At 47.6% G+C, this 26,495-nt stretch overlaps 1 protein-coding gene and 2 long non-coding RNA genes across 8 annotated transcripts in view; 1 reads left to right on the top strand and 2 right to left on the bottom strand.

The window, feature by feature from the left end:
* Window positions 1-1,512: 1,512 nt before the first annotated feature.
* Window positions 1,513-3,828, bottom strand: LOC139076012 (uncharacterized). The gene is made up of 2 exons (XR_011527192.1): window positions 3,505-3,828; window positions 1,513-2,420 (listed from the first exon to the last, which is right to left on the bottom strand). It is a non-coding gene; the product is annotated as an uncharacterized lncRNA (long non-coding RNA).
* Window positions 3,829-5,165: 1,337 nt separating this feature from the next.
* On the top strand, window positions 5,166-10,037 carry LOC139076010 (uncharacterized). Its single transcript, XR_011527190.1, has 4 exons — window positions 5,166-5,634; window positions 8,170-8,250; window positions 8,778-8,874; window positions 9,159-10,037. It is a non-coding gene; the product is annotated as an uncharacterized lncRNA (long non-coding RNA).
* A 3,856-nt stretch (window positions 10,038-13,893) lies between these two features.
* Window positions 13,894-26,495, bottom strand: part of PXYLP1 (2-phosphoxylose phosphatase 1) — a 68,066-nt gene continuing 55,464 nt past the window's right edge. For all 6 annotated transcript variants that reach the window (XM_070576196.1, XM_070576197.1, XM_070576198.1 and 3 more), the window contains 2 exons: window positions 20,773-20,912; window positions 13,894-16,253 (listed from right to left, as the gene is read on the bottom strand). In XM_070576196.1, the coding sequence (XP_070432297.1) occupies window positions 15,319-16,253; window positions 20,773-20,912 (1,075 nt within the window). In that variant the 3' untranslated portion in view covers window positions 13,894-15,318. The remainder of the gene's footprint in view (window positions 16,254-20,772; window positions 20,913-26,495) is intronic.

The raw sequence follows: 26,495 nt of genomic DNA, 5'->3' as shown, positions 1-26,495 counted from the left end.
ATATAATGGGATACTGGCCAACTAAGATTTGAAGAAACGTTCAAAAGCTGTTAAAAGAATTTCATCCAGTATGAATTGCTATGAATTTTATAAGCAGGTAAAAGAAGCAGGTGAATATGGTGCATTGATCAGTGAATTAGGTGTCAGCAAATCGTCTGCTTCCTTTCCCAGCATATCTGCTCACATACCTCAAAGTGTGACTGCATTTCTTAATTTTATATGTCTACTTTCCCTTCACATTCATTACCTTTCTTTCTTTTGTTTTCTAATCACACAAGCAATCTATTTTATTGTGGAAAGATTTAAAATATACATATATACAGACAACTGTAGCAGACATTTTTGTGCCTTCTCAGTAGTCATTCCCCTCACCCATGACGGTAAAGCCCAGATTTTGTTCAGACATCCACTCAAACTCGTTAATTGGATTAATTCTCCAATTTTACTAATTCATTTATGAATTTCTGAGAAAGTTACATTAAAAAGAGTAGTAGAAGAAACCTAGAAACCTTGGTTCCACAGTCCCAGGCCCTTCAGTGATGTGGGGGACCCTGGAGCCACATGAGGTGACCACAGGAAGAGGGTCCACTCACTCAACAACAGGGCAGTGAGCCTGCCTTTGGCCCCACTGTGCGGATCCATTTAGAGGGGCTCTCACAAGTTCCTAAAAGGTATCTAACATGGATTCAGAGTGTGGCAGTTTGCAGAACTGGTGGGCTGGCTGTCCCAGTAGATATATTTACTCTTAGGGCGGTGTAGGTGAGAGAACCTGGCAGATGATGTGATGTATGACAGACGTTGGTATCCTGCCTGATCCTAGGGGACACAAGGGAGAGGGACTGAGCCAGAAGCAGAGAAGGTTTCTTTATGAGGGACTTTATATGACTTGAACTGGTAGCCTTGTGAATGCAGTGAGATTGCATACGTGGCTGGAGGTCTGGGGACTCTCAGGTTACAAGTCAAATATCACAAATATGTTGCAGACACAGACTCAGCCACGAAATGCACAGAAAATCCTTTAGAGCCAAACAATGCAGACTCAGGCCCAATGTACAAGCTGAATACGCTGCAAAACAGACATGATGCTTCCATAGAGGAAGGGGAATCTTCTCTGCCACGTGTTCTGTGTTTTTTGTTATAAAATATTTCACACCCCAAATAATTTAATATGTAAGAGATAAAGAAGCCGGTAAATATCACATATAAATCACCTAGCTTGAGAAATAGAACCTGACCAATCTTTTAGAAGACCCCATGTACGCTTCTATTTAATACCCTAAACTGAAAACTGAACACAACACCTTCACCTCACATGTCATTGGCCAAAGTCGCACCACATGCCCATCCCTAAACTATTATTTGAGGGTAACAGAGCCATCCGATTGCTCAGATAAGTGATCTCAGAACTTTGTGGTCTCAGGACTCCTTTACATTCTTAAAAATTACTGAGGACCCAAAGAGCCTTCGTTTATATGGGTTACATCTAGTGATAATACCATATTAGAAACTGAGAAAATTTAAAAATATTTAATTCATTTACAAATTACAATAATAAATCCAATACATGTTAGTACACACACACACACACACACACACTTTTTAAGAAAAACACATTTTCTAAAACAAAAATAATTAGTGAGAAGAGCCACTCTGTTGTACATTTTTGCAAATCTCTGTCTGGCTTAACAGAAGAGAGCTGGATTCTCCTATCTGCCTCTGCATTCCGGTCTATTCTAATGCTGTTGTCAGTATATGACAAAAATTTGGCCTCACAGGGATACGTAGTTGGAAATAAGGGGAGTATTTTGATAGCCTTTTCAGATAATTGTGGATACTCTTCTCTGATCCTACACCAGAACTCAACAAATGATAGCTTCTTAAAGGTCAGAAGCAATGTGGGATCTAAAACTACATCAATGAATGTTTCCTACTCTGTTACATTAAAAATCCATGGGGCTATCTTGCAATTAGAATAGATTTTTTATCTGTGCATCATGGCATTGTAACATCACACAGTCATTTGGAAAATATTGGTTCACTAAGTGTAGTGTTATTGAAACATGTCCACGTATTCTTCGGTACTCTTCCCTTTAAGAGGTGGAGCTTAATTTCCCTCTCTTTGAGTGTGGCCTGTACATGTGACTCACTCTAATGAATAGAACGTGGTGGAAATTACAGAGCATGACTTCTGAGGGTAGATCATAAAAGACACTGAGGCTTCTATCTTGCTCCCTCTCTCTGATCACTTGCTCTGGGAGAAGCTGGCTGCCAAGCTGTGCGCATCCTCAAAGCCCCGTGGAGAGGTCCGTCCAGTGACACCTCCTGCCAACAGCCACGTGAGTGCACCTCTTGGAAGCAGATTCTCCAGGTCCAGTCAAGCCTTCAGATGGCCGCAGCCTCAACAGATGTCTCGACTGCCACTGCAGGAGAAACTCTACGTCAGAACCATCTGCATAAGCCACTCCCAAATTCCTGACACACAGAAACTGTGAGATAATAAGTGTTTGTTATTCTAAATCACTATGTTTAGGAGTAATTTGTTATGCAACAACAGATATCTAATAGGCTGCTTATGCAGATCTCCCAAGTGTTGACACATTTCATTATTCAATATAAAAAAATCACATTTGCTAATATCACCACCAAGCTCATCAGAAGAATCTTTTAAGTACTGGGAAGCTGTCAAGATATATGGCAAATATATATTTTTCAAAATTCTAATTTTTGCTTGAAAGACCAAATTTTATCATTGGCAACAAATAATGTCAATTGCTTCCCTTGAAGTGACAAGCTTACTTTGTTCGTTTTCTAGAAAAGTCTACCAAACATCCAAGTCCAAAGAATCACACTGTCAGTCATTCAAGTACAGGAGGCATTTTTTGCAAAAAAATTCTAGTTCAGCCAGCAAATCAACACAAGCACAGAACTGCTTTTTGTTGAGCACGTGACACCGATTACTACCTCCAGGGCAGGAGTTCCATCTCACGGAGGACAGCAAGTAGTATACCACCTGCCAAGAGGACCAGCAGTCCCAAGATGTCAACCCACTGCATGGTTTGCAGGTGTTAGGGTTGCAAAGAAAGACTCGACTCACACAGGCAGTGGATAGAACAACACTTTCCTCACACAGAGAAGAGACAGGGTGAGACCAGCATCAGCAGTGAGTGTCCCCCGCGGCCAGCACGCAGGGTCTGCACGCACTCCGCCTGTGCCGCAGATGAAGGGCTCTAGTGTCTCCCCACAGGAGCCCGCGCAGCAGTAGGGGTGGGTAGGTGCCATATGACACAAAGGCTTTAGCAGAACAAAGAGGTACACATTAAGTCCAGAACAGGGACAGAGATTCTCGAACAAAGATATGCCCAGCACAGCCCAGGAAAGCTCTTTGTCTCTTCGTAAGGAAACGTTCCAGACCCAAGGCATGCTCTTATGTGACTGTACAGCGGTTCAAAGACTGCACACACGTGACTGCCTTTCCCAACACTTTCCTCAAGACAAACACAGTACCTTGGTATGCAGCAAGCCTGCTTCATGCGTACTTCCCATTCTGTCACACAGGGTAGCAACAGGACCTCTACTCAAGGTTCAAAATGGAGTAAAATGAATACTTTTTACAGCTTCATGAAGAACATTCTTAAGTGAAACTGGCTCCCCCTGCCCCCCTAAAAAGCTTTGGTGAAAAATACAACTGCAAATATAGTTTGATGCCACTGCCTTGATTCACGCCAAGGTGCTAGCAGTTTTCCATGTCACTTTAAGTTTAAATGTCAATACACTGAAAAATGTAAACAAATCTTAGTATTATTGTGAAACAGTTCTGCCCTTGCAGATCCCCTAAAAGGGTCTCAGGAACCTCCACAGCTAGCACAGAGGAATGTGGGAACATCGAATTACTAGTAGTAGGTGCGGGGAGGGAGGGGAGAGCGCCAGGCAACGCTGGGAAGTCTGTAGTTCACGCACCTGTCTTGTAGAAGTTACCAGTAGCTGTAGCTCCTTAGGAACAAATAGGGAGGTGTGCACTTCACTTAACACGTTTGGAACAAAACTAAATTACTATGGGTTGTGTGTCTCACAGAGAACCAGAGCTCTGAAAAATGCGTTCCTCATCTGCCTGCTCAGAGACACGTAAGTTTCTTCCTTTTGAGACATACAGAGATGATGGGTCTCATTCCCTCGCTCCCTCACCCCTGCTCCCTGACCCTCCCATTTTGCCCCAGTAACTTTCAGTCCCTCAAATGTTCTGCAGTTCCATCTTAGTCCACTCCTTCCCTCCAAATGCTGCAGACTCCCTATCTCAATCCCAATCCCACCAGTTGCTCCCATTTCTAGCCAGGTGCTCTAGGTGGCCTCCGAGGGGAAAGGTGAAAACAGGTAGTGGGACCGACAAGCGTCGTGGGGTCTGAGGAAGGAGGCTGCCTTTCTCCAGAGTCCAGGCATTTGAGGACACGTGGTGGACGGGCCATAACTAGCCAGAGGGCAAGGGCCATAGGAAAGTTATCTTCTTGGGAACAGAGGCAGCACGTCAGGAACCACAGACCTTCCCCTCCCTGCTACTGTCCACACCTGTCCTCACTACCCACAGCTTCGACTCCCTCAGCCACTGCTGGAAGTAGCAGAAGAGCTATGGGACCCCCACGTGGAGCCACGGGGGGTTACGCCCTTAGGGCCAAGGTCTCACTAATTCCCAGAGGAAGACGGGCAAGGCAGGGTTGGGAACAAAGGGTACCCGGGACCTTCTAGCTATGGGCCTCCATTTCCAGACACGCCGGCGGCGGGAGAGAGGCTGCAGCGCCCGCAGGCCGACAGAGCCGGGGCAGGCAGGGCGAGGGTAGCGCCGGGGCGGGCCTCGTGGCGCCGGGCAGAAGCAGCCAGAACGCTGCACAGCCAAGCGCAGAAGGACTGTCGCCAGGCCCTCTCCCTCCAAAGGCCCGGTTTCTCTGACTCACGAACGACCCCTGGAGGTAAACAGTCCGCGAAACCTCGAACCGTTCTACCCCCTTCAGAAAGCGTCTCTACTGCCTGGCTCGCCCATCTTCCGCTTTCAGAAAAAAAGCGTAGTTCCGGGATGAGGACCCCGAGGAGCTTTCTGGGAAATGGAGTCCGGGTCAGGAGGATTCTGGGAGTCGTAGTTTCTACTGTTCCCTGTGCGCACGCGCATTTCCGTTTTCGCGTCCTGCCGCCTTTTGCTCGGCGGCGCGGCAGACAGACGTGTACACGTGTGCCTGGCCGTTTTTCGATCTGCGGTAGCTCAGGCTCCTCGTTCAGTGGGAAGGGATCCCGGGGCGGGAGGGGGGTGGGGAATGTGACTGACAGACTTGGGTCCTCCATCAATTACAATTGCCAATTGTAATTGGGCAATGACAGTCTCCGAGATGCAGGACGTAGGGGCAGCGCGTTAGGGCCCGGAGGACGAGCCATCAGAGCCCAAACCTTGGGGTGTGGCATAGGACCTGGCCGAGGGGCGACGCGTCCAAAGTCTGGGGCCCTGAGAGCCTAGAGTCTCCAGTGAGCAGGGCTACTACGACGTTGAAAGGACCCTCGAGTTAGACTGCGGAGATGGGCTTTATCCCCCCACAGTGTAGAGCTGTTGTCAGTTTCAGGCGGGGCGCGCTGTGGCCCTAATTTCATTTTATTAAGGTCAGTTCCGCTGTGGTTCGGAAGAGTCGCTAGGGGGAGGGCATTGGAGATGGAGCAGTAGTCCAGGGAGATGTGATGAGAACCAGCGGTGGCAGTGGCAGTGTGGACTGAGCCGGTGATGCCGGTTCAGGAGAGGGAGGAGCTGAGGATTTCCAGATTTTTGGTTTGGGCTACTGGCATGTATGCAGATATTCTCACCTAGTGAAATTCTTACTCAGAATCTGTCTCAACCCAAAAAAGACTTGAGGGGTCCATGAGTGAGCACACGTGCAAATCCATGGACAAAACTATTCAGATGCACACTTTGACTCAGAGGACATTCGTGTGCATAGCCACGCAGCTCTGTTATACCCACCCTGTGAGTGCACTGGCGTGTAAATACACACAACCACGTAGCTCCTCATGACCACATACTCACTGCCCAGAAAGGGCCCTGATAAATGCATCCTTCATGTCACCTCAAAGAGCCGCTGCCCAGAGCTGAGGAGGCCCTGTTATCTTGGTCTAAGTGTGGCCTCTGGGCCAAAAGGACACGGTGATTTCTTTGGGCTTCTCTCTGGAAACTTCAGGCACAGCTCAGCCTTTATCCTTCCTACTACATCCATGTCCACCATGACTCTCTGACTCCTCCTAGTTTTCTTCCTGCCACCCTGGCCTGATGGGAGGGAGAAATGGGGCTTGAATTCAGGTAAGGGCTTTGCTTATGTGAATGTGTTTGCTGAGCATCTTCCCAGAGCAAGCAGTAGTTCTGAACATATTTGTATGTGCTGAGCTCTTTTAAGAATCTAATGAAAGCTGTGGCCCCTCTTCCCAGATAAACACACATCTTTATATCCACACTATTTTGAAAACAAAACTGAAACCCATCTAGGGGGCCCTGATTAAGAACCTCACTAGAGATAGAAAAGGTCGGTTTCCTAGCTGCCCTCTCTGCGGTCTTCAAGTGGCTCTAGAGGGGAGAAGAGGAGGGCCCCAATCTCCCAGAGGAGTCAGGCCGTGAAGAAGGGGCAGCCTCCCCTCCCATCCATCTGTTACCCTTAGTCATGGAGCCAGACTGTCAGTCTTGCGGGTCCTCTGCTGGGCAGTCAGTCTGTCAGCTGGTTAGTGGAAGAGCCAGCCAGACAGGCAGTTCCAGCTCATCAGATGTTATTTAGGGTTAGTAGGTCAGTTAGAAAGCCAGTAGGTCAATCAAATGATTTATGGTTTAGAAACTTAATCAGCCAATTAGCCAGTCAGTCACTCAGGATTAATTTTTCAGATGGACAGTGGTCCATCAAGATCTATCAGACAGAAGATCAATTTAATGGTCAGTCTGTCCATCAGGGAGCCAGTTGTTGAGAATGTTAAACAGCTGGTTCATCAGTAGGACAACAGGGCAGTTGGGGTGAGACCATCTAGATACGGAGTGTGTTTCTACTGCTACATCCTCAAGGCAATGTGGGCAGGTAGAGAGAAGAGTTGACTCCTAGGCCACCAGATGGAGCTTCAGTTTTTGGGAAAGAGGTGACGTCTGGTGAGGGGACAAGGAAAGGAGAGGAAAGGAAAGCTTTTCTGGGCACTGCTGCCAGGGGCACAGCCGCACTGGGCAATTCGGGGGAGGGAGGGTGGAGGAGGAGCACCTTACCTGTCTGCCCCAGGAGCATGGAGGGGAGCAGCTCCCCAACGCTGAGGTACCTACTGAGGGCAGGATCTGCCCTCTGTTGAGATGCCTCTCTCTTCCCGGGCTGCTGCTTCAACTTCTCTAGGGGCCAGGGTGGGGTCAGACCAGTGGCCTAAAGCCTCCTTGTTGAACTCGGTGGCCAGCTGCCGCTTCTGCAATGGACAGCCACTCTAACTAAAGCAGGAAGATAGAGGTTAAAGAGAATGAAGGAAACATGGGGAAAGGACAGCAATGGACTTCATTTCCCTTGGGGAATAATTGAGATGTTATATAAGGTGTCAAATACCGCATTGGGCACAAGGGCAGGACTCAGAAGCTTCGAGTTCTTTTCTCTCCCAAAGGGAAGTGCGTGAGTGCAGGGAGTTCGATCTCCCCATTGTACCTAGAGCATGATGCAATGCCTCCGGGTGGGCTTCCTGGCTTAAAGAAATGGGCAGGGACATATTCTGGTTCCAGCTGGTTAGGTGAGTCAGAGCCGTTAAAAGAAAGAGTAGTTTGGGGGCAGTCATGGTTGCTGCCATGTGGAGTGCCCCGTGTACCTGGCACCTTCCGGGCACTCTCTCCTGGGAGGGGTCTTCCCGGTTCCCAGGTGAGGAACATACCACCTAGAGAGACTAGATATAGTGTCTGAGGTCTCACAGCTGGGAAGTGATACAGAACTGCTTTTGAACTCGGCCTGTGTGGCTCCAGAGCTCTTTCCTTTTCTGGGATATCACACTCCAGACACAGATGGAGAAAGGGAAGAGGGAAAGGACTGGAGGTTGCTAGGTCCCAGGAAGAGTTGCCCGGGGCCTCCTGACAGGACTGTCTCCTTCAGAGATTCTGCAAACCTCACGTCCCCCATGGTGACACTAAGACCCTTCTCTCTCTCCCAGTCATGCAAGAAATGCGCCAGCAGCTACAGTCCGTGTACAGCCCTGCAGCCTTGTACCACTGCAGGTAGTAAAGCTGGAGAGGTAAGTGGGAGCCAGACCATGAAGGGCCTGTGAGTCATCTTAGGGAGCTTGCGTGTTCTCTAGAAGGCAGTGGAGGGCCAGGGGTTTTCACAAGGAGTGGGGTGATTTGATTTGCGCCGACACAAATGTGTAGTCCACATAGGTCAGAGAGAAATGCTGAGTCTGTGATTAGTCTGTGTCAGTGAGCCCCGCTGCAGACTTCGGGTGGGACCCGTGAGAAATGCTTACTTCAGTGGGTGCTGACCACGAGCAAGGGCTCTGCGGTCAAGCTGCTCTGACTCCCAGTTCTGCCACTTCCTGCCTCTGAGGCCTTAGCAAATGCCCTCGCCTCTCAGTTTTCCCCGTCTTAAAAATGGGAGATAATATGGAGGATTTCTAAGCTGCAGGGCTGCTGTGAGGCTGAAACAGGGGTATGCGTACAAAGCACAGTGCTTGGCGCGTGGCAGCACTCAGGGAACGCTGGGTCATCCTCACATCCAACACACCCCCGCCCCCCTTCCAATCTTCTCCGCTTCATGTCTTCCCAGCCACTGTTTGGCGACCAGGTCCAGGGAGGCTTGGAGCTGACAGCATCTCATTCTGTGGCTTCCTGCCCGGGGGCTCCTCGGATGCCGGAGTGCCCAGGTGAGCCCGCCGGGCTCTCATGCATGGTCAACCCAGAAGCACAGAGGACCCAGCTGTGGGTGGAGCCGGGGGATAAAGGTTTCCCCCTCTTCCCCAGGTGAACACTTGGGAGACACATTTCATATGGCTTCTCGGGGTCCCGTGGGCTGGAGCCCCCAGTCACGGCAGTCAGCTCAGCGTGCATCCTCACTGTGCCCCCCCAGCCCAGCCTCCCTGTCCTTCACTTCTGCTCCTTGGGACCACATTCCCTAATAAACACCTACACTGAGGTATTTTTTCCTCAGACTCTGCTTTCAGAGGGACCCAGCCTAAAACAACCCGTTATAAGATGATCTTACTTTCTTGGAAATGCTGCATTACAAAAAAATGGGAAGAAGAATCAAAAGGAGCGAAAACATGATCGTCTATCGAGAACCTTCCTTGGAGAAGGGTAGACTCTTGCCTGTTACGCATTCGTCTGTGTGAGGGGAACGGAGTGAGGGTAGAGGAAGCAGGATGCTGAGGGAGCTGGAGCAGCTTTGTCGTCTAGGATGACCCCGTTGCACACCTGTGTTGGCTGCTTACTACTGACTCTCTGATCCTGGCAGATGTCCGCCTCTGAACCTGTTTCCTCACCTGTAACACAGAGGCAGTAAATGCCAACTCATACGGTGAGACACAGAGACCATGTCAGCTGAGTGCCGAGCCCGGTGCCCAGGCCCTGGTGTGCGTCAGTAAATGCTGTCTTGGTGGAACAGCCCTGTGTAATCAGCTTGGGACTGTCTGGGACCAAGTTTCTCCTGCTGCTTCGTGTGTGCTTACTTCCCTTCCACAGTAAAATGGTGAGCCTCTCAAAGGCAGTGATAGAAGTCTGTGATCAATAGACACATTATCCCTTTCAAATAAACGACTCCAGCGTTACTGCCCAGACCAGCAGAGGCCTCAGCCCCTAGGGTTTGCTTGCTTCCCATAGCAGGTCGGTGCCCAGGAAGCCACTCTGAGACAGTTATGTATGCAGGAAGTTTATTGGGGTGGGTTCTTGGGGTCAACACTGTGATGGAAGGGAAGGAAGCAGGATGAGGCAGACGTGGACTGCGATGCAGTCACAAGGCCTCAACTGACCCTGTGGGGAGCACTGGACCTAGAGTGGCCCTTCAGGGTTGTCCTCAGGCTTTAAATCCCTGCCCTGTCCAGTCATTGGATGTGGCTGCCCTGAGAAGGAGGCACTGCCAGCCCGCACATTCCCGGCCACGGGGAAAGAAGTGAAGTGGGGGCTCTGGGTGGAGCAGTGCCCACCACACCTTCAGTTCTAATGGGTGGCTCTGGAGGATGTGGCGGTTACTGCTAGCTCTCCACCCAGTGTCCACTCACCCCTTCTTCCTTATTAAGAGGTGCCTGATTGTTTGAGACAGCAGTGTGCCCAATAAAAATACTCACTTTCCTAGACTCCTTTGCAGTGGAGGTGGGCCAGCGACCGCACTGTGGCTAGTAAGATGTAAATAGCAGTCTGGGCTCCTGATGACGTGGTGGAGCCGTTAGAGAAAATGAAAGGCTGTATCTGCTTAACCACTGTGATCAGGTTTCTGTTGTATGTAACCAAACAGTTCTAAATGGTTCACAGAGGCATTATCATATCCTGTCTTAAGAACAGGGTCCTTCAAGTTAAATGAACGACACCTCTGGGTCCCAGCTCTGTGCATACCAGCTAGCTATGTGGAACCTCGGAGGAGTCACTCCACCCGGCTTCCTGTTTCTGTAAAATGGGAACGACAGGACTACCTGGCACATGTCTCATGTAACACTAGGGTAGCCAACTTGTTCCAGTTTGCCTGGACTTGCTCGGTTTTAGCACTGAAATCCCAGACAAACAGGGACAGCTGGTCACCCCATTAAAACACATCCCCAAACACCCTACCTCCTTTACGGATGGAAGACTGGGCCCTGAAGGCTAAAAATTCTATTTGATGCTGCCTCCTAGTGGCTGAATAAAACATAACTTCACTGCAAAAATCAGTTTTAGATTCTATAAGTGGTTTTATCTTAACAAAAATAGCAACCGCAGATGGTTAGAGGCCAAGTCGGAATATTCTCCTAACCATTTAGATTTAAATTAAACTGCCGTGACCCCACTATGTTTTAGTACTTCTTGATATTCGCCAGCAAATATAGTATCTTGTAGGGCTATCGGGAGGATTAAATTAAATTAGTGTAGGAAAAGCCTTTTCCATGGTGTGTCCCACAGTACATGGCTGTGAAGTTCACCTGTGTCGCGTAACCTGGGGTCAGACTCGGGGCTGTGACCCTTCCTTTGGGAAAGTGACTTCACCCCTGAGCCTGTCTCCTCATTTGTAATAGCGGTAATGGGCCCTTCCTCAGAGGGCTGTTTAGATTGATAAAGAAATGCTTGTGGGGCCCCTTGACGGAAGCATGACCCAAAACTGGTGCCTTTACTATTGACAGAGTTATCCAGAAGCCAGGCCTCAGGCCATCCCTCTGCTGAGGGGCTCTGCAGTTCTGGGAGGAGCGTGCCAGCCCCTCAGGGATACCTTCTCTTCATCAAGGCGTCTCAGCTGGCAGCTGGGCTTCAGAGGCCAGAAGGCCTGACCAGGCACGCTGATGAATTCAGCCGGTTCCCCTTAAGCCGAAGCTATTATGACTCATTTGAGCTGGCCACTGGGCAGGCAATAAACAGGGGTACGACCCCAACATTCAGTTCAGTGGCCTTGAGCAACGACCAGAACTCTGTGCTAGCCACCCTCAAAGCCAGAACTGCAGTGTAAGCCCCCGCCGTTCTCTGCTCTCTGCCTGTGGTTGTGTTTAAACGCAGTAGGGTACACCCCCACTCGCCTGGGCGGCTCAAGCTGTTCAGAGGCTTCCTGAGGATTCAGAGGAACAGAGCATGCATCCCTGTCTCTCCTGCATCAGTGTTTTTAAGTTCTAGAGAAAGGAAACACAAATCTTTCAAAAGTCTAATTCTCCTATACCTACAAATACCCTCAAATAGGCTTAACAGCAATATTAGCCCAAGTTCGTCACTTCTGTTTAAAGGGAAATTAGAGGAAGAATACTCCACTCATGTTAATACCTGCAGCTATACCGGAAAACGGCTAACTGCTCAGATGGGCTAGAAAATCACACATCCGACTGCTGGCCTCTGCCTTGTTCTGTGAACCTTGAAGTCTTGTGTTTCCATCTTAGTACCTTGCTTTTAAGTGTCAATTTCATTCATTTAGTGAGATTTAAAAAAATATGTCTCATTTATATCATGAAATATGTGGTGACTATAAAAAGAGCTATCTATTGGGGGCTGGCCTGGTGGCACAGAGGTTAAGTTCACACACTGCACTTTGGCGGCCTGGGGTTCACAGGTTCGGATCCTGGGCGTGGACCTACACACCACTCATCAAGCCATGCTGTGGTGGCGTCCCATATACAAAAAATAGAGGAAGATTGGCACAGATGTTAGCTCAGAGACGATCTTCCTCACCAAAAAAATTTTTTAAAAAGCTATCTATCTCAATGTGGAAATATCTCTAAGACATGCTGTTAAGGGAAGCAAGTTAATAAGAAATATGTCTAAGATGTATTGTTAAAGGAAACGAATGAAATATAGGGGCCAGCCCAGTGGCTCAGCGGTTAAGTTAGCATGCCTCCATTTTGGCAGCCCGGGGTTCACTGGTTCGGATCCAGGGTGCAGACCTATGCACTGCTTATCAAGCCATGCTGTGGCAGGCACCCCACATATAAAGTAGAGGAAGATGGGCACAGATGTTAGCTCAGGGCCAGGCTTCCTCAAAAACATAAATAAATAAAATAAATATATATATTTTAAAGGGAAGCAAGTCACAGAAATATATAAAATCATCTTGTTTCTATTAAAAATTTGCACATACACTGTATTTTTTTTTAAAAGATTGGCACCTAAGCTAACATCTGTTGCCAAACTTTTTTTCCCTTCTTCTCCCCAAAGTCCCCCAGCACATAGCTGTATATTCTAGTTTTCTAGTTGTAGATCCTTCTGGTTGTGCTATGCGGGATGCCGCCTCAGCGTGGCTTGATGAGTGGTGCTATGTCTGCGCCCTGGATCTGAACCGGCAAAACCTCAGGCTGCTGAAGCGGAGCGGGCGAACTTAACCACTTGGCCACGGGGCTGGCTCCTACACTGTATTTCTGCATCTGCGTGGGAAATTTCTGGAAGAATATCTCAAACAGCTCACGGTGTTCTCTCTGGAGGTGGGATTAGAGGAGAACTTCACTTCTGAAGTTGTTTTCCTATCGTTTAACTGTTTTCCAGTGCGCATGTATTAATTTTAATCATAAGACCCAGAAAGCTGAAGATGCGCATGTATGCACCACCCCCACCAGGAACCAAGCCACTAAGACCACTGCCCGGAAACCGAGGACTAAGTCCATTCACCTCAGCTCAGTGCTCAGTGTTTGTTTATAGAATGAAATGTCTCAGGACTCGATACTGAGGAAGATATTTTAATGCTCTGTGTACCTGATGTCTTGGGAGGCAAAACCTACGTCTGTACATTTAATGTTGGCTCTTATCCAAAAATATTTACCTTTACCAACTGATGTTGCAAGTTGATTTTTAAAACATCTTCTGATTCACTTTTATTTTTAAATCTTCAAGCTGTGTTTTGCAGTTCTAATTCAGATATATTGTGAGTAGGAGCAAAAAAAACTGATTAGGCTTAAAATACGTGAGAGACAATGCATGATTTTCAGCCGCAAAAGAAGCAGTTAAGATAAATTTTAACCCTGTCCAAGGCCACCAGCCATGACACCTTCCCCAGGCTCACTGAGCCCCGATGCTGCTGTCAGAGAAGGAAGCTGTGGCCCCTCTGTGGTCCCTCCGTCATCCCTGCTGGGCCAGGGGGCCTGGCCCTCCTTTCCCCATGAGTACTGTAGAGTTTTCTAATTTAAAACGCTTTATTTATTTTCTTAAAAAAAGATAAATTTAAAAACTATTGGAACTCACTTGAAAAGAACTAGAATGACTTATAGGGACAAACCATTAATTGTACATCTGAGTATTCTTCCAAAATTTATTAATCGAAACAGATGTATTCAAATGCGACACTGGACAAAAAGAGACAAGGCTGGAATGCCAATGACGCTGGAGCGTCTCACTTGCATTTTACATTTCTTCACACAGAACTAGCACCATTTTAGTTCCAAAATCACAGATTTAATTATAATTGCTTCTAATATATAAAATACGTTATAAAGATTATTTAACTATCTAGTAACAAAGTTCTTCCAAAACTTATTTAAAAATCAATTAGAGTTTACCATTTGAAACTGATGAAAATGGTTTAAAAATTGATCCAAATCTACAGCTTGTCAAAGGGAATGAGCCATCATTAGTTTTATTGGAAGAAAGTGCCTGAATTCAGCTTCCGACTCCTTCTAACCACCACACAGGTGCAGTAAATTGAATATTACATAGGAATAGAGCACATCTAAAACTGGCCTTAGAAAATATTTTCCTAGACTATAAAAATACTAAATGGGATACAAAAATCTCAGCATATACAGCAAAGAGACTACAGCAGACAAATATTTAAAACATACTTAAAACTATCTTATACCACAATTATCATGAACATCAAGTATTATTCTAATCATTTTCTATGATTCATTCTGATTCAATGTTTATTTGCCCTCAAGTCTTGTTCTAATGTCAGATATGGACCAAATCCTGTGTTTCTAGCAGAAGTTCCTGGAGGCACCACAAGAGAATTCTTGGTACCCTTTGCAACTGGTTCTCAAAGTGCTAAAAGTGCAGTTGGAGTAAAGCCTACTTTTTAGGTCAGGGGTCAGCAAACTATAGCTCACAGGCTGAACCTGGCCCACCACCGCCTGTCTGTGCGGCCTGTGAACACAGCCGCACGCATTGGCATATGTATTGTCTGTGGTGGCTTTCACGTTACAAGGGAGAGCTGAATACCTGTGACAGAGACCCTACGTGGTCCGCAAAGTCTAAATACTTACTACCGGGCCCTTTACAGAACAAGTGTGTCAACCCCTATTTTAGATAAATAACTTCAGGAAATTTTTCACTGAACAAGGACAAGGAAAGACTGTCCCCGATTAAGAAAATTCTGGCTGAGGTTTGCTGGTTCCATCATACAGTACCATGGCAGATCAGAAGAATACACATTTGGCTTGGCAACTCTGGGTATTGAAATATTCTGGCCTTGTCAGCAAAGTCTGGCTACGACAAAGTACTCTTCTTTCTCTGTGAACTGGCCATTACGTACCAAGTAACTCACGTACCCAATTACAGCAACGTACTTTCTGTCCAACTCAAACTGTCTATGTGGCTCCCAGACACGATTTCTAGCCTTTAAAAATCGATTATCTTGTACCCTTTGCAACAGATAGTTCGAAACGCAGACCTTTCCCATCCCTCTCTTTTGGCATAGATTCTGTAAGCACTGCACTGAGTACCTTTTAGAATCCTTCCCTGTGACATGCATCATGATAATTAGTAGTACCTCCCAGGGCTGTAAACATGTCCCTTTTGACAAAGCGGACTAAGTTTTCGAGGGGGCACATGGGCTTGAGAGAACGCTTGTGGTGGTCCTGGCAGAAAGAGGTGTGGAATGTGACATCAACGCCATTGTAAAGAATCCGGACGGAATGCTCACTGGGCTTTTCCCTGTCTTGCCAGAGCTCAAAGATCAACCTGGCCGCAAACCTCGGGAATCTGGCTTCCGTAAGGCCCAAGGCACTGAGAACTGGGGACAGAGTGACATCGTGGGCAGAGTAGAGGGTAAAGATCTCTTCTTTCCTGCCTGCTGCGGCTCGTTGCATCCGGCTGATGGTTTGATTCAGGATGGGGTGTGCGCCCAGGAGCGCATACCCCAGATACAGCTTTTTCTCCCGCCTCTCTCTCTCGTCCTCTATCTGATGCGTCTTGATCACCTTGAAGTGCTCCATGTCAATACACCCATTTCTGGTGCAAGGGAAGCTGACGTTGTGGCAGAAGTGGCAGAGCATGGAGTCTATGGGGTTGGCAGCTCGGAGCTGCTTGGTGGGGACGTCCACAATCTTGGCCATCTCCCCGTAGGTCCTCTCCAGCTGGCTGTTTTTCAAACGTAAAAGGTACTGCCGACGCTGCTCCTTTTCCAGATACTGGTTTCTCACTGGGCAATAGCAGTTTCCAGAGCAGAAGAGAGCACTGGGCTGGTGCCTGAAATAAATCTTCTTCCAGTCAAAATCTGGGAGAAAGCCATAGAGCAGGGCCAGCCCGCTTTGTAGCGTCCGGCTTTTCCCCGTGGTCTCTAAGTACAGCTGCTCTGTGGACCAGTCATTTGGCAGGAGTCTGTGTTTCTTGAGATAGATGTCCCTCAGCAGCTGGCCGTTCTGCAAATGCTGCACGACTCCTGAAACAGAGGGAGACAAGCGTTCCTTACTGCCAGCTTAGCAAAAGGAATGACAAAGGGAAGTTGAGTCAGTGTCCAACCCTGGAATGTGTTAGATAAGCATAAGAAAAATTACTTGAGCCTGTTCCCCACCACATGGAAGCTGCAAGAACGAGTTCACGTCAGCTGGTGAAGGAGCCCCTCCGGGTTATCATGGATAACCATGGATATCATGGATAAACCATGAAGGGGTGAACAGAGGAGGGGCCTGTCCTCTGGACCCACGGCCTTTCTTGGGGGCACAAGGAGCATCTGCCTCGATCCCTTCCTCTTGACCAGCCCCCTCCCTGGGGGAGGTGCTGTGACTGGCGGGCCTCAGAGAGTAGGAACCACCCCACTGGTGGATGTCTAGGCTGTGACTGGCATGAGCCCAAGGAGAGCTTTCTTCCTCCTGCCCAGGTTCACAGCACTCCTCAGTGTGCAGGGAGAGCTCACGGGAGTCAGTCAGCCAACCAGTGCTGGCTGCTCAGTCCCCTCAGCGCTAGGAAGCTCCCGCCTTCACCCCATCCTCCTCCTCTCCTGGCCAAAGGCTCTCTGCGAACCTTCCAGGTACATTCTGCTCATCCTGCTGGGACTTTACCAGCATATCAACAAGGATACTCTCTCTGTATGGATATGGAATGATCTCCCAGGTACCCAGATAGAATACGTGAACAAAAGCAAGTGCAGAACAGTATATTATATATTATTATATTTTTTTAAATGAGGGAAAAATAAGGACGTGTATTTGTAGTTGCCTGTGTTTGGCATAAAGAATCTCTGGAAGGATACACAAGAAACTAGAATCAGTGGTTACCTGGGGATGACGGGGCACAGAAATGGGGTGGATGGAACACAGGTAGGAAGAAGAATTTTAAGTTTACCTTTTTGTTGTTTTAGTTTTGAACTACCACAGTATAGTATAAATTATCTTGAAAAAATAAAATAAAAAAGCCTTATCTTCAAGCAGGAGAGGGCAATCCAAGATAAAGCAAGCTCACCCTCACTGACAGATGTAAGGGATGGAGTTTCAGTCACAGCTAGGAATGCTCTGAGAGCGTAAACCGCACGCCGCCCCTCTGACCAGTCATGTCATTCATGCCGATACCCAAACGGTTTGAAAAGCCCCATCACAAATAGGAGACAACTTAAGGCTGATGTGCGTGAGACAGAGGGAACTGTGTTGGCTCAGGAAGGGGAAGGGCTCAGAAAAAACCCACGGTGGGTGTGTAGGTCCTACTCCAAATGACGAGTACTGAGAGCAGAATTCCCTCTGAGATCGGGGCTGGGACAGTGTTAGCATTTCCAAAAGGATTTGCACAAAGGGGCAAACCATGAGTGATGAGGATCAAGAATCCGTGTCTGGCCCCAGTTCACCCCTGGGCCTACCTCGTATTCTTAGGCTACATATATTAAAGTTGGAGTGCTCACTGTGTGCCAGAACTTTCTCCTTTAAGCCTCACAAAAACACAATAGAGAAGGCACACTATTATTATTATCCTCATTTTCCTTATTTTACAGATGAGGAAACTGAGGCCCTGAGCCCTTCACAGTTAAGAAGCGGCAGAGCCAGAACTCAAGCCCCATCTGGCCCCACCCCTGGGCTCTTAGCCCCTGCTCACAGCACGTCCTCCTACCTTCTCATGCAGAAATACTAAGTGCTAGCCATTTAGGGCTTCTTTCACTCTCCAGACTCAGCCTGCATCTTCACAACTTTGCTCATGCTCTTCCCCTTCTCCGTTCCTCATCCAGCGCCCGGCTCCGATACTCCTGTAGAGTCTTCCTTCCTCCTCCCCCAGGTCAAAGGAACAATTCCTTCTGCGCCCATAGCTGCTGGACCTCTATTGTTAGCTGCATTCAGGGAGCCTTGCATGTGCTCGCCCTGTGCTGGGCACTTCACACGTGCTCTAATTGAACTCACCGCCAGCTCTGCGGGAATAGCACTGCCCCCGATTTACAGGTCTGCCTACTCCAAGAATGAGTTTATCTGGAAGACCGTGCAGCTTGCGCAGTGCAGTTAGTGACTCCGTGCGTGTCATCCCACTGGGGCTGCAGCTCCTTTAGGACACGCACGGGAGCATCTTATTCATCCAGCCACCCCGCTCCCCGACACTGAGCAGCTGCCAAAGCATCTTGGGCAGGGTAAGCACTAAGGATCCATCTTATCTTATATAGTTCCTGTGGGGTGCTAAAAGTGTGCCAGTTATAAATGGTTATTATAACAGCTATGCATTTGTAATGAAATTGAAAATAGAAGATAAAAGTGACCATTAAAAGTGAATAAGGGAACAGGAGCAAACAGTACTACAAAAATGATTTCTCGAGTAATACTAATTTAGCAAAATGATGCTGATAATACAGCAACTGAGAAGAAAGGCCAGAATGAATGACCGTCTCTAAGTGTGTGAGGCCACCTCCCCCCACCTCTTCTCAGGGAACAGGCCCTAGATCCAGAGGCTGGGCCCCCACTGCCCGATGCAGAGTCACCTGACCCTCAAGACCCCATCACATTCTCACTCTCAAGAATTTGGACTTGCAAGTTTGTCTCTGGATGTGGCTAGGACTCTCACTTTGTGGACAGACACACAGCCCAATCATAGAGGTGGGGACAGACAGCTTTTTTATTCCTGGTTCCAGTCTCATGCCCTTAGAGTCCATGAGGCACCCTGAATCCTTATAATAATAAATGTCCCTTTTTTGCTTTAGTTGGTGTCTGTCACTTGCAACCAGAGAGTTTAACCAGTGGTTCTCAGCAAGGCTGGTTCTGCCCTCGGGAGGGTTTGGGGGTTGGGTTGTCACAGTAATATGAGGAGGAATGTTCCCGACACCGAGTAGGTGGGAGCCGGGGGCTAGACAGTCTGCAGGAACTGTTCTCTGTCCCACATGATTTCTGAATGTACCGCGAGACATTCCCACATGCGAAAACCCATCTAAATCCTTTAGCCTAGAATCTGTTTTTTGCGTCCATAAACACAAAACCATTTTTGCATAACATTAACATTCACTGAACTTTCCAGAAATGCAATATAAATTAAGGGACATCTGTATTTTGTTTTGATCAGAACTTGTCAAAAAAATCATGTCCCGACCTGGTATTAGAGTCACCAATACAACATCCCTCAGTTGTTCCGCGTGTGTAACTGTCATGGTGACCAATCCCGTTTAAGTGTAAGCAATTGATCACTTCGTTCTATTTTCCAGGGCAGGCGTGCCCAAGCGTTTACACTGAGATACACAGAAATATGTAATAAATTAGCGTCCTTTTGTTTCTCCTTTGTATTACAGTTAGGGTGCCCGATATAACTGTTTTTTAAAACTTACGTATATATTTGGTTATATTATATTTAGATTTCACTTCAGGGTAGTTAAGCGAGCACCACAAAATACCTGTTAATAAAAGGGGTGCTGGATCTGGTAGGATGAGATTGCCTGCTTTAAACTAACGTGGAGCTTGTGCATGTGGAACGAATTATCAAAAGCTTTTGACAAACTCCTTCTTCAGGGCTGTTCCTCCAGAGCCTTCAGCTTGCCCCACTTTGTCACTCACTCATTCTCCCCAGTAATAATGGCTTTCAAATCATGGCAGAACCCAACAGGGCAACTATGGGACAGAGACCTTCCTTCCGTCAAAGCTGAGGTCCTAAGATGCTGGTGCAACAAGAAAGCAGAACATGGCCAATGGATCCTCTTGATTTTTCCAGGAAGGCTGTGGCCAAGCAAAGGTCCTCTGAGGCCCCGGGAGGAAGAAGTAGGAATCTGGAACCTCTTGGGGGACCACCAGTTCCGTCTCTTCCCCACAAAGGTGGCACCTCAATTAAGTCACCAACCTACCTGACAGTGAACTGGCTGCACAATGGTATGAACAGAGCTGCAGAGGGAAAGATGGGCTCCCGTGAGGAACACGCTCGGCCACACGAACCCCGTGCTCAGTGGGGATCTGCCATATGTGCTTCTCCCTGAGACCCTAGCAGGTGTTTGGTTTGAAGTATCTAAGAACACGGGACTGGTCACGTAAATTATGGCCCACCCATAGTGGAACAATATGTAGTCATCAGAAATGATGTGGTTGATGAATATTCATTGATAGGGAAAGAGTATCACAATATATTAAGTGAAAAAGTGGGTTACAAAACAGTGTGTTTAGAAAGATAACACTGTGTGTGCACGTGCACATGCGTGCATTAACACAGGAAGAAAGATTACTAATTTCTTTGGTGGAATTATGGGTGCTTTAAATTTTTCTTCCTTTTGCTTAATCTACTTTCCTAATTTCTCTTCCATGAACATATATTGCTTTTGTGATAAGAAAAAGGGTAATTTTTAATTTTTAGAAATCAGATGTCTAATTAGATACCCTGGGGGCTCAGAACCACTTGCGAGGCCAGTCCGTATTTACCCCTGTGAGCCCACAGCGAGCGCCCTGCACAGGAGCCTCTGCTCCAGATGTGTGCCAGATGGAGGAGTGGGCAGGAGGCAAGTGAGGGGACGCGGCCACACGTACCTGTCTGCGTGAGCTCCCCCATCTCACACAGCGGGTGATTGGGGTAAAGAGGCAGGGAGTGTAGGGGGCTTTCGAAAGAGGCTCCGGGTCCTTTTGACATGTGACTAACGAAAGCTTCCAGTTTAGGGTGATACGGTTTCCTAAAGAGACAACACAGAGAATTAGTAGTCAGCCTGCTCCAAAACAGGCCACAACGGTTTCAACTTCAGCAAACAAAATCCCAAGTGTGTTATGCCCTTTCTTACGATAATAGGTACTGGCTCAATCACTTTTAAATTCTAATTTCAATACTACTTGGCCACTGACACCTACACATCAGATCCGGCCGGCTCCGTGAGGCCGGCCTGAGCCCTGAAGCCCTGCAGAAGCGCCCGTCACTCTCAGCACTGTGGGAGCCAGCTTCGCCCTCCACCTCCAGGCTCCCCAAGCTGCGCCCCTCCTCTCTCCCTCTCCAGGAGGCCCCCGACCCCCACCAGGCAGTCATGCCTAGGCTGGGAGTCCTCCTTCATTTCTCCCTTCCCTGCCCCTACACATGCCACCTGCCTCCAGTCCTGCAGACATGTCCTCCTGGGGCTTTTCCAGCCCTCTCTCCTGCGTCCCTGCAGCCACTGCCTGGCTTCTGGCTCAGGCAGCTTCTGTCTGGATGGCAGGGGCTCCCCCTTGTCTACCTGCAGTCCAGTCTCGCCTTCTCCACAGCCAGAGAGATGGACTCAAAAGGCAACCTCAACTCGTCACTGCTCTTCCACATTAACACCTTCCGGAAGGAGCCATGCATGGCCCGTCAGTCTGTTCTGGCCCCACCTCACTGAGGCTCAGGGCCCCCGGTCCTCTCCACTCTAATGTTGTGCTCTGGCCACACGCAGCCAACCACCTTCTGTTCCCCCAACACACTTCGTTCTTTCAGGCCTCTGACTTCCCACATGCTGCCTCTTCCTCCTGGAAAACCTACCCCAACCTTCACCTGGGTAACCCCTAATCCTTAACTTATCTGACCGCTGGAAAATCTCCTTTAAAGAAAATTGACTGATTAGGTTAACCAAGATCTCTATTGCTCTCTACAGTTCACTATGCATTTTGCACATACAGCATCTCATTTCATGTGGGGTGGTAACATAGCTAAAAAACAGTTTTTTCCTTAGATCTGACATTATATTTCTGCCATGAAGTACATGTGGTAAATCAAAATTTATCTTTCTAGTCACTAATGTAAAATTTCCCTGAATAATGAAATGACCTGTGAATATATACACATTTTCTCTGAATAATGAGATGGCCTATGAATATACACACCTTTTCTCTGAATAATGAGATGGCCTATGGAAAGTACATACATTTTCCAGCAGAAAGGAAGTGGACAGATAGAGTCGTTCCCTATTAGACTAAATCAGCATGAAAAGAAGCAAAGATAAATTGTGCTGATGGCAGACCCCTGCTGTCTGAATGCCCAATTAACTGTGGCAATGCTTTTAAAAAGGCTGCTGAAATGGGTTTATTATCTTTCAAAAACATAAAGCTAAAAAAAAATCCATCTTTTAAAAAATACGTTTTAAAATTAGAGAATGCTAATCCTGATACACAATACAGTCTAATAAATTACCCTGGATTGCATGAGGGCATCATGTCTGTCCATAAAAACAGAGAACATATTATTTTTCTTGAGGCTAAAATACAAATATTTGCAAACTGGGGAATAAAATTTCCAGACTGATAATGAAGTTGCCAATATGAATCCACATAAACAAAGGCTATCCATTAACAGGAGTCAAACGTTCTGTTCCAGGCCATTATTTCCAGTTGGTGATTTCTGAAGATCTAAGAAAGCTTTTCTGCCAATATTAAAAATGAAATTTCACAACTGAAAGTGTTCGCTGAGACGTCCTGGGTTTTCAGGGCATCTGACTGCTTAATGATGCGTTAATACCTAACGGGATTCAGGAGAGCTTGTTTTTGGTATGGAAAGATGAAGATTCATAGAAGAAAAACGTCACTTACAGAAGAGATAACAAATGGCTGGAGCTTTTAAACCAGAAGAGGACCAGGTAACCTGAGTCCTCAGCCTGTCCTGGATCTGAATGACCAGGTCCTGCCTGCCGGGTCCACTGCTCCATCCCTGGAACTGAGAGGGCACCCAGCACATGGTAGCTACTCCCAAACCACATGTGAATGAAGTCAAGTGGGAGGTGCCCCAGCCTTAGGAGCTTCATGGAAAGCCCAAGCCTTCCATAATCTATAACAACGAATATGGCAAGCTCCCATAGTATTTATTAAAATATTCAGATTTTGATGGAAATATTAATAATAAAGGCCTTTGTGGGTGAGACTACTAATTGTGACAAAGACTCTCTTTGACCAAACTTTAGATAGCTTCCTCTGAACCCTCTTCCTTGGACTTTCATGTCCATCTTTGGATTTCTGTCCCTCTTTGCATCACGCAGTTTTAGCGAAAATCCTGCTAAGTGGGTTTAGCCGGAATCGCCCACTCCTGATTTTTGATCACTCCGATATCTGATCAAATTCCTCATCCCCAGATGGTGTCTGATCACCCCGGCCCGACTTCAGCAAGAATTCTGCCAGGTCGGTTTAGCCGGAATTCCCCCTCACCCCCGACGTCTCCACTTAGTAATTTTCCGTCCACTCCCCCCGACCCTGCTCCTTGGCTCTGACAAATTCCCACCTGTCCATGCCATATTTGGAATTAAGCCTAGTTTTATACCAAGGTCTCTTTTCCCCTACTGCGTTAGTTCCTGAATAAAATCTGTTTTCACTGCTTTAACTACTGTCTAGTTCTGGTTTTTCTTTAATACACGAACATCTATTCTCTTCTTGGGAACTTGGTTGGATCCCGTTTCTGAGGTCCTAGTGGTTAGGTAGAGCTACATTTTGCCAATGGAATGGGAGGAGGTATGCCACCTCTGGGCTTAGGCTTTCAGATCACGAGTGTGCCCCCTTCACACTCTTCATTCCCTCTGGCCACCGTTCCCGCACGGCAGCAGCCCTGGTTCAATCATGTAGACATCCTGAGGGCATGGTGGCAGCAGAGACCTGGAAGGAACCTGGGGCCCTGAATGACCAGGAGGAGGCAAGTCAGGTCCCGGAACTCTCATCTCAGAACTTCACACAGAACTTCACAAAAACTTCTTTGTTATTTAAGGTAACATATACTTGGGTCTCTTTGTCACAACAGCCTAGCCTTACCCTGACTAGCAGAGAAATGATTCTATCTGTGAGGATGAATTTTTCTTCAGGAAAAACTCATGTTATTGTCACCTCACTGGGAAATCTGTTTTCATGTGGAAAATTGAAAGACTTGAAAGTGCTATTATCTTAAGCCTTCAAACCATTCACTTCAGAGTTCTTATTTACATTTTTATATGCACTGTTCACACCTATTTATGCCACAAAGCCTGAGACGGAACCCCGAGGCTAATCTACCCACCCGTGAGAAATTTCCTGTGCTTAGCTATAATCTGAGCGATTACTGAGTTCTGCACAGAACATTAAGACAAGCTGAGAAGAGGGATCAGACCAGCGACACTGTTATCAGAAAACACAATCCAGAAGAGCTTTCATGGCTGGAAACTGCAATGAATTCATACCAAAGATTTTTACAATTTGTGCAAATTGAAGAATTTATTATTTTATATTATTAATAAAATGAGATTCTAGAAAGATAAACTCAATACACTCTTCTCAGTCTTTAGCATTCTGGACCTTCTGCTTTACCTGACGTGATTAACTGCCCCTCTGCTCCCTGGAACTGTGCCCACCCTCTGCTCTCATAACATCGCTCTCCTGCCTTCTTCCCTGTGTGCAACGTCACCATCTTCTCCCGGGACCCTCCTTTCTCTCTGTGCGGCTACAGGCTGGTGTGTCCCGGGGCTGTGCTTTGGCCCTTCCCTCACTGCACAGGCTCTGGGATCCCACTCAAGCCCACAGCTTCCACTGCCATCTGCACGTTCAACTCTCAAACCAACCTCTATCTCCCAGCAAGACAATGCTCCTGAGCCCCGCAACTACACAGCCTATACTGCCTTCTAGAAATTACTGCTGGGATGTCTGATGATAGCTCAAACTCAGGAGGGCAACTTGTCCACATAACCTCCCTCCCTTCCTGCCATCTGAGCTCTCTACTCCAGGGAGGGGTACCACCTCTGGCCAGATGCCCAGTCAGAAACCGGGGCCCTGTCCTCTCTTTCTCTCTTACTCCCACCCAACCTATCACCAAGGCCCATCCATCCCACCTTATAACTTTCTCTCAGATCCCCTGCCCCCCACCTCTGCTGCGACTCCCTGAGTTCCAGCCTCCATCATTTATTCATTCAACAAATATTTATTGTGTTCCTCCCATGTGCCAGGCACTGTCCGAGGCACTTGGGATACAGCAGCACTGAACAAAAGCAAACGAACACCAGTGCCCTCAGGAGCTCACATTCTAGCTCAGGGAAACAGACAACATACAGCGAACACTATACATGTATGTGTGTGTTAGAAGGTAAGACATGCTGTGAAATGTTTGATGCGTTTATCAAAAAGAAGAGCAAGTAAGGAGGACCTGGGAGACAGGGACAGAAGGAAAAGTCCACTGAATTTTAACTAGAGTGTTCTGAGTAGTCCTACTGAGAAGGTGACATTTGAGCAAAGACTTGCAGGAGGTGAGAGAACTGGCCATAACGCTACCTGGGGAACAGCCGTCTGGAGAGAGGATACGGGCAGTGAAAAGCCGTGTGCAGGAAGGAGAGTGAGGCCCAGGGTGGCTGAAGCAGTGAGTGAGGGCAAGGAGGGCAGCGGGTGAGGTCAGACGGGTAAGGGGTGAGCACAGGAGCCCTGTAGGTCACTTTAAGGGCCTGGGCTCTGACTCTGTGTGAAGTCTTTCTTCTGGGTCGTTATCCCCATAACAACGTAAACACCACTGCCAGCCTCCAATCCATCCTCCACATCATGGCGGCCAGAGATCTTCATAATCTCATTCCTTCACTCCCCAGCTCCCTCGCCGCCTTACAATTTGTGCTAGTTGAAGAAATTATTATTTTATATTATTAATAAAATGAGATTCTAGAAAGATAAACTCAGTGCACTCTTCTCAGTCTTTAGCTTTCTGGATCTTCTGCTTTACCTGACGTAAATGCTTGGAGTCCACACTCTTTAGCTGGGCATTCAAAGCGTCAGATGATCTAGTTGCTACCCACTCTCCACTTCACGCTCACACCTGTGGGCTGAGCGGCCCACCTCCCCACACCTCTGCACAGGTAAGTCTCACCACCGCAGGTACCGTTTATCATCAGCTGCTACCTGACTTGTTCCTGCACACCCTTTACGTCCCTTTCTCTCGGTGGTCTTCCCTGATCTATCATCCCATCTCCCCTGCCTGCCTAAACTGAGTCAGGCCGCCCCTCTTCTGGCCCATGCCCCCAAATACGGTACCAAACTACTTCCACTTCTACTTCTTGCTCTTCTTCCACTTCTTTCTCTAACACTACTGCTGCTGTTACCACCCACGCTGGCTTACCATGCCCCGGGCACCAGGTCTGTCTCTCTAGAGGTAAGTGAGGCCTCTGAAGGCAGGAACAGCCTTTCTTCTGTAAATCCTTCGAAGCCCACTCTCTCCCCCTCACTTCTCCAGTCCAGCCACATACTGGTCTTATTGTTACTCATACAAGCCCAGCTCTCCCAGCCTCAGGCCCTTTGCACTTGCTGTTCCCTCCATCAGGAACACTCTTCCCCCA

Source organism: Equus przewalskii, chromosome 15 (genome assembly GCF_037783145.1).
Source record: "Equus przewalskii isolate Varuska chromosome 15, EquPr2, whole genome shotgun sequence".
NCBI classification, from domain to species: Eukaryota; Metazoa; Chordata; class Mammalia; order Perissodactyla; family Equidae; genus Equus; species Equus przewalskii.
This window is presented reverse-complemented; position numbering and strand designations above follow the sequence as displayed.